The sequence below is a fragment of the Mizuhopecten yessoensis genome, unplaced genomic scaffold (assembly GCF_002113885.1).
Source record: "Mizuhopecten yessoensis strain PY_sf001 unplaced genomic scaffold, ASM211388v2 scaffold11141, whole genome shotgun sequence".
In the NCBI taxonomy this organism is placed as follows: Eukaryota; Metazoa; Mollusca; class Bivalvia; order Pectinida; family Pectinidae; genus Mizuhopecten; species Mizuhopecten yessoensis.
In genome coordinates, this window is record NW_018408900.1 from 641,232 (window position 1) to 649,978 (window position 8,747).

At 35.0% G+C, this 8,747-nt stretch overlaps 1 protein-coding gene across 2 annotated transcripts in view; it reads left to right on the forward strand.

Annotated features, from left to right (window-relative positions):
- Positions 1-8,379, forward strand: part of LOC110466690 (ubiquitin-like-conjugating enzyme ATG10) — a 24,457-nt gene extending 16,078 nt beyond the window's left edge. For both annotated transcript variants that reach the window (XM_021523376.1, XM_021523377.1), the window contains exons 5-6: positions 6,622-6,722; positions 8,024-8,379. In XM_021523376.1, the coding sequence (XP_021379051.1) occupies positions 6,622-6,722; positions 8,024-8,120 (198 nt within the window). In that variant the 3' untranslated portion in view covers positions 8,121-8,379. The remainder of the gene's footprint in view (positions 1-6,621; positions 6,723-8,023) is intronic.
- Positions 8,380-8,747: the final 368 nt, after the last annotated feature.

The following is an 8,747-nucleotide window of genomic DNA, read 5'->3' on the forward strand; positions in this document are numbered from 1 at the left end:
ATACTTCTATCAACGTTTATTACAAAGGAATCAATACATTTAACATTCTCACTTATAATGATAGGGTCGAGTAGACTATTTCTAGTGGTTCCAAACCGTGTGGGTTCTGTTATGACATTTGTCAGGTCATATTCCATCATAATCTGGTGCAATACATGTTGATCTGGTAGTAATAGCATATCTACATTTATATCTCCTACTATTATCACATGCGGTGTAAATTCGAGTGCTTTCTCTATAGAATATTTTAAATTGTTCCAAAATGGACGGATAGCACCTTCCGTTCTATATAATGTACATAAAAGTAATTTTCGTCCCGGTAAATCTACCTGTATCCATATACTCTCAATATTTCCAAATTCTAGATCTTCTCTACGATTACATTTTAAACAATCTGATGCATAAACTAAAATACCACCTCCATATGAATTTCTGTCTTTTCTAAAGGGTTCGGTATAACCAGATAGTGCTATATCATCAGTCGAAACTGTCATGTCTAGGTGAGATTCAGTTATACATATAAGGTTAAATTCATTAGCAATATCTTCTACATACCCAATCTTATTCCTAAAACTTCGTGAATTTAGATGAAATATTGACAGTTCATTCTCATTTGGGCCTGGGTTTGTCTCTATATCCATAAATATAATGAGGAGTAAAATTAAGATAAGAGCAAAATTTATATTTTTGAATTGCGATTGGAGTAAAAATAGAAAAGGTATTGCAAAGCATGCCTTACTGCTTGCTAACAGTAATTCCATGAATAAGTTATATTCATCATTGATAAAAGTCTTATTAAACTTATAATGTACACATATATTATGCCTCTTGAGGGAACAACATCTGTATGCTTTAGTGTAGAAGATACCGATCATGACCCTATGGCAAACCGCCGATACATCGCCTGCTAGCCATTGTCATACATGTAGTCTACCATAGGGCCCCCATCAGTATCCTCCATTGTAGAATAAGTACAGATTTCAAACAATATATATATTGATAACAACTGTATCAATAGTAGTGGCAGTTCGACAGAAAAGAACAAGATAATTAAAAGAGTATCCCAGCATCCATACATGTTTGACTGCTGGTATATAAAAGTTGGATTTGATAAAAAAGATAATTAAAAATAATAATTAGGAACAAACTTAATTAGCGTTACCATATCATTCAAATACATGTGGTAAACATAACATACAGAATTTGTAAATTTCGTGTACATCTCATGGATTGAGAGTGAGGAACGAGAATGCTCATATTTGCATGCATCGCATATCAATTATATTATACAGCTTTGTAATACTTTAAGTTGTTTATGTAACCTCTAGGACAAAAGGATGGTTTAGTACAGGTTGGATTACTTCCCCTGATTTATATAGAGCTTCAATTATTAGCTCAGTGGTTTATTCCAAATTATGTAAGGACAGGATGCAACAAAGCAATACCTCATAGTCATATTGTAAATTAAGCTTTTAACATATAGACATACTAATTCAACAAGGCAAAATATATACATTCCTTGTTACATGTACTTTGATTATTGTGCTACAAAAGGTAACAGAAAGATATCTTATTGTAGATGTTTTACACATCAAGGCAGTGAGACTAATTGAGTATTGATTAAGAAATTATTAGCATTGTTCACTACAGTACATACGCTGCATGTTATATTTGGTCATTTATTTGTAAATCTTGTGTATTATACATTTATATTAACCACGTTCATTGAAATTTGAATAATACCTTTCTGTGTAGAAATAAAGAAAAGATTAATCAGGTGGAATCCATGAAAAACAAATGATTAACCCTATATATTAAGCATACGGTATATTAGGGAAAATTGTTGTTTTTTTTTTTTGTTTTTTTTAATGAATTGGTGTTTTTTTCTTTCATATTGACTTGAGAATTTATTAATGAGCTTTGCATGTGGGATTACCTCCCCTGACTTATATAGAGCATTAATAATGTACCAGATACATCACTTCATAGTCTTAATGCAAAGATTATATTTATATACAAAATAATAAAAAGGCAAAATTAAGCTATTAACATGTAGACATACAATGTCAACATGGCATAATATATACATTCTTTGACTATTGTGCTACAAAAGGTAACTGAAAAATATATAATTGGAGCTGTTTTACACATCAAGGTAACGAGACAAATTGAGTGGTGATTACGAACATATTAACCTCTTTCATAACAATACATAATTGCACATAGAATGACTTGAGAATTTATTATGCTTTGCTCCCCTGACTCATTTAGAGCATTAATTATTAGTACTCAGTGATTTACTCAAGAATGATGTAAGGGCAGACTGCAACAGATACATTACTTAATGCAAAAATAGCCCAATTTATTAAATTACACAAAATAGTTACCCTATGTCTTTAACGAAAAGTTGGTGCTACCTAAGCGAAAGTTTTCGAATTTACACAAGAACTTTGAATGCACTGTTTCATGTGGAGTTACCTCTCCTGACTCCTACACACTGTAGAGACTGAGTATTCAGTGGGTTAGCCCAAATGATATAAGGGCCAAATGCAACATAAACATCACCATATGTGCATGTAGAGTTATCTCCCCTAGGCTCATATAGAGTAGCTGCTATAATATGTAACATGATAGCTCGACAGTACTGACTTCTGTATAATGGTTAAACTATGACTATAGTTCAATCGTTATTTGTAATAGTTTCGCCATGTTCATGGTTCTAAGCATTTCATGCTTGTAAATGATGAGTTAACATGAGATTACACATACATTAGCTGACAGTATGACATAAACTCTGTAAAGCTGTACACATACATGCATTGTAATCTTAATACCCCTAGTGAGCTGTGTACTTAGGGGTGGGGTGGGGGTATTAACAACTGTAAAAAGGTGCGACCAACGGTATTACATAATATAACTTAATTTACAGAAAATGGTTCATTGTGTTGCACTATTTACTTAGCACCAGTTCCTGGTCTCTGCCAAGCATTCTCGGCTGGTTGTGGAATATATTCTGTAATGTCCCCAGGGTGTCGCACAAGTTTCTTATCAGAGTCTTTTGTTAATTTAAAGAATATTCTGCCGTCTTTGGTCCAGTATGAGTCTATCATTCTTGCTTTCCTAGATCGAGCTAGGTCAGACACAATTTTTTGTCTCTGTCTGTCTGGTTAAGTCCTCAGATATGAACACATTGTAACTATCCGATCTCTGGTTTTTAAGGGCCTTCTTAGACTTGTAGATGTTGTTTTTTATCCTCCAGTTCCTAAAACGGCAGATGATTTGGCCTTTTCCTTGTTGTATTTTCCCAATAATGTGTGAACGGTTAATGTCCTCTTTGGTAAGTGGAGGAGACAGATGTAGTTTATCGTTACATATCTGGATTACCAGGTCATCCGTTTTATCTAGATCTCTCGCCTCCATCGGCACACCATGAAATCGTAAAGATGTTCTCCGGCCATACTGTTCTAATTCTTCTAATCCTGACTCCAGTGTTTCAAATTTAATGTTGAGAGACTGAATTTCTGTACACAGTTCCTTATTATTTTAACAGCAACAGTAGGGGTTTTAGGTAGGCTTATCATGAGTGATATTGATCAGAGCACATGAGATTTTGGCTGGTTGTTTACAAATCGTACGCGTGCAGGTTGTTGGTCAATGTTCGTACTCACCCATGCGTAAAAAACATCGCTCAGATTTGGGGTCTGGCTGATAGAAAAAGTCCGATATATAGACAATATATGCTAATATTGCATGCTTGGTATTGACAATGTGTACAACAGTGTTATTACAATGAGAAAAAGTGAGATTAGGATATATTAGTCACTTGAACAGACTGACTGGGACTCAGGTTTTTAATTACCACAGGTGTGGTGATCTTGCTATCAAATGTTATATTTGATTATGATTCTGTATTATAATAATTTGTATGTCCATTGCAACAAAAGTGAGCTTAAAAGATAATTAAGAAATGAGGGATTTCGACTGTAGAACTATTAATGCTGAGAAACTATTGGTAATCCTAAACTGAGACTGAGAACTAGCTTTTATGCCCCTCTGTTATATAGGTGGGGGCATATATACATGTAGTGTTACCCACACCCATCCTGTACAGTCGGAGTCCTGATAACAAAGATCAAGTACTGTACTAGAAAAACTGAAATGAGTTAGTATTCTAGGGTTTCAAAATCAATGGCAAGGTCTATATACATATTACTACTTACAAGAATGTAAGTGTTGTTTATTATTTTTTATTATTATTAATAAAAAGGACTATGTATGGTTTGGGCATGTTTTGGCCCCCAAATGCATCAAAATTCAAAACCTTTAAATGAACTTTTAAATGTCTGTTTCTTTAATTTTGAAACCTTCCCAAATACTATAATGAAAACATTTATTTATATTTCTAGTTATTGTTGCCATGGTAACAAGTTAAAATTTGCATTAATTAGAAGAATTTGAATATTCAGTGAATATTGTCATATTTTGCATAGTTTTTCTCCTGGAAACTATAAGGCACATGCTTGAACAAACTTTATATCAAAGGATAATGTGTAGGCACCTGTAATACATCTTTAGGAGAAAAAAAGTTTGTTCAAGAGTGTACTCTATGGTAGCTAAGAGAAAAACTAGGGAAAACCTGTCAAAATTGACTGAATATTCAAATTTCATAAATTTATGCAAATATTAACTGGTTTCTTTGGCAGCCATAATTGAAAACACAAATAAATGTTTATATAATAGTACCGGGGAAGTATTAAAAATTAAAGAAACAGTCATTTGAAAGTTCTATTGAAGATTTAAATGGATTTTGGGGCCAAAACGGCCCAAACTATGTATAGTCCTTTGTCTAAAAATTCAGTGATTAAATCACTCAAGTTATTTCATTTCTTTACAAAGGTCAAGAGTAAGAACACCTCAGATAATTCAATATTTAAATTTTATGCCGAGGTTACCATTGAAACTTACAGAAAATATTGTCAAAATAATGAAACTGTTAATTTGTATGGGCGTATGGCATCAATAAGGGGAAGTAATCCAGTATATCATTAATCACAAACATGTTTAATTATTCTACTTAAAAATTATTCTTTAATTTCAAAGTTCCTCACAAATGTTCTAGCGTTAAACATTACCAGGGCGGTATAAACAATTAACATATAGTACATCATACGAAATACAAGACGAAGAACAATAACCAATTAGCTACTATTTAACTGTCAGCACTGTGTTATAACATTTCCTTTCAGCTGACCAAGCCAAAGCCAATATATATCACAGAAACCATCTCAAACCAAACACAATATATATCACAGAAACCATCTCAAACCAAAGACAATATATATAGCACAGAAACCATCTCGAACCTAAGCCAATATATATCACAGAAACCATCTTTGGTATAGTAGAAGGAAATGGGAATGCCTAGTTTGTTAGTAAGTATGTAAGGATGTGTATGGGAGTGTGTAAAAATGTAGGAGTAGAACGCCCAGTTTGTTAGTAAGTATGTAAGGATGTGTATGGGAGTGTGTATAAATGTAGGAGTAGAATGCCTAGTTTGTTTGTAAAGATGTGTATGGGAGTGTGTATAAATGTAGGAGTAGAATGCCTAGTTTGTTAGGAAGGATGTAAGGATGTGTATGGGAGTGTGTATAAATGTAGGATTAGAATGCCTAGTTTGTTAGTAAGTATGTAAGGATGTGTATGGGAGTGTGTATAAATGTAGGAGTAGAAGCTTGTGTTATGAAAAAAATGTATGCTTTACTACAGGTATTGGTCACCTGGCCACCTTGGTCCTTAGCTGTGCAGGGCAATTTTTTAGACTGATCGGATAAACAACATGGCCGACAGGCTGCCATCTTGGATTTTGATTATGTAGGTTTGTTACTGCTATTTCTCCGGAAAAACTAAAGGGATCTTTCTTCAATTTTATATGTAGGTTCCCCCGTGGTCCTTAGCTGTGCAGGGCAATTTTTTAGACTGATCGGATAAACAACATGGCCGACAGGCTGCCATCTTGGATTTTGATACTGTAGGTTTGTTACTGCTATTTCTCCGGAAGAACTAGAGGGATTTTTCTTCAATTTTATATGTAGGTTCCCCTTGGTCCTTGCTGTGCAGGGCAATTTTAGAGGCTGATTGGATAAACAACATGGCCGACAGGCAGCCATCTTGGATTTTGATAGTGAAAGTTTGTTATCGCTATTTCTCGGAAAGTACCAGAGGGATCTTTCTCAAATTTTATATGTAGGGCCCCCTTGATCTCTCGTTGTGCATGTTATATTTTGAGACTGATCATAAAAACAAAATGGATTAAAAGAAGAACTAAACAGATCTTTCTCATATTGCAATGATCGATTCTATTTCTATCACATTAAGTACTGTACTAGTAAATATGTGAAATGACAAACTCACTTTGAAGGTTGGCCTTCATACACATTAGTATTAAGTTTAGATCAAAAGTTACCTCAAGGTGCATTTACTGTTAACATGACTCGATCAAACAGATTAGAGGAAAGAAGAGAAAAGATCGAACTGACAAAGAACTATGAAGATGGTACAAAGGTGGGTGCCAAGGTCCCTCTGGGATCTCTTGTTTGTTAATTCCATCCTCTCTTTTTTTAGGAACATCCGATCCTGGGGCGGCCATACTTCCAGCTCCACCCCTGTCACACTGCCGACCTGATGGAACAGGTGGTAGGTCTCTTTCCCCCAGGACAACACAGGTAAGTACAAACATGTACAACTTGGAATCACGTCAGAATTCGTGATCAACTATTACTATATCCCAATTGATCAATGATTGATCATTGATCGAAAATAAAATGAATCAAAAATAGAGAAGCATTCATCATAATATGTAAAATGTGGTGGATATACTCTTCAGTTACTCATAGCCATAGGTAGAAATGTTGTTCAAATGCAGTTTGTGGTAAACATTATCAATAGAAGTACTGCTTAGTTTTCAGGTCTGCTGCTTATCAAAATACCGCTGTTAACTCTTTATAATGTTGACAGTTTTCATGTTACTGTAAAGTCAAACCATGATCAATCATTGAAATCATGATCAATTTATCATAGTCGGAGGTAAAATGGCTGACCATCAATTAAATTGATTAATTGGAGCCAAACTACAAAAAAACACCCAGGTAGTCAGAGTCAAGTCCCAAAGTTCTTTCCTCCAGAATAACAGATGAAAACAAGCCCAAACCTTTTCTCCATCAAGACTGCACAGGCAGGTGCACAAAAATGCATTAGTTTTCTCTTTCAGGATAGTTTAGTGAGGCAAAAACAAGCACAGAAGTTCTGTCCCCTAGAACAGCACAGAAATGTAATTGGTTATATTTACTCTATGATTGAAGGTTTATATTCACTGTATTCTGGAATTTACTTACTGTATACAAGGATAACGTTTTAAGACAATTTTATATTGATGACTTTTACAGATGATTTTCACAATGAGTTGAACCCACAAATTCAATATTTTTTGTCAAATGACATTGCATACTGCAAAATCACAGTTTAATGTGTATTATTATATTATTTTTTATCTGGCTTACTTAACAGTTCTTTTACACATCATCCTCATATACATGTAACACCAAACCTATTCATAATGCCAACATTTCATTGCTCAAATTCACAAATTAACAAGAGGCCCAATGGGCCTGCATCGCTCACCTGGTATTAATCTCACAATTGTAACCTTAAAAGAGGACTAAAATAAAGCTACAGGCAAAATATCAGCGTCTTGACTTGAAGTTTAAAGTAATTCAGAAAAAATTGGCAAAGTTCATTCATTTGAACAAACTTGGTAGCCCTTCATCCCAGCATGCTTCTGGCCAAATATCATTACCCTAGCCCTTTTGGTTACTGAGAAGAAGTTGTTTAAAGTAAAAAGTTGACGCCGGCCGGACGCCGGACGCCGCACCATGCCATAAGCTCACTTGGCCCTTTGGGCCAGGTGAGCTAAAAACTGTAAAATCAAAACTGTCATTATGATGTTTCATTTTTTCTTCCTTCACAGTAACTACATTGTTTCCTGGCTGAGTGCTGTTGGGCCTGTGGTTGGCCTTGACCTACCTTTGAACTTTGCTCAAATGACCATGGATGACCCGCCATGAACCAGTGTTTTCAAGTGATGCAGACTTGTTGTCATTGATGGCCGAGCTCATGCAATCATCAACCAATTACTATAGTCGAGCTGTTACACTAAATGGGCTTACACATGCTGATAAACAACAGCCAATCATTGCCTTGCTTTCAAATAATTAGGCATGCCAAGATAATGAGTAGTTTTTAGTCCCCTACCGGGAAACCGGGGGGACTATAGTTTTCCCCTCCGTCTGTCCGTGGGTCCGTCCATCTGTCTGTCTGTGCGTCCGTCCGTCTATCCGTCTGTCCGTCTGTCCGAAGAGGTTTGTCAGCACTCTAGAGTCTTCATTCTTTCATGGATTTTAATCAAACTTTACACACATGTAAAGAATTAAAATATCTTCAACAAAATTGAGTTTCAAGGTCATCGGATCAAGGTCAAGGTCATTATTACTATAAATAGAAAAACTTTGTCAGCACTCTAGCGTCTTCATTCTTTCTTGGTTTTTAATCAAACTTCACACAGTCATAAAGAATTAAAATATCTTCGACAAGTTCGAGTTTCAAGGTCATCGGATCAAGGTCAAGGTCACTATTACTATAAATAGAAAAACTTTGTCAGCACTCTAGCGTCTTCATTCTTTCTTGGTTTTTAA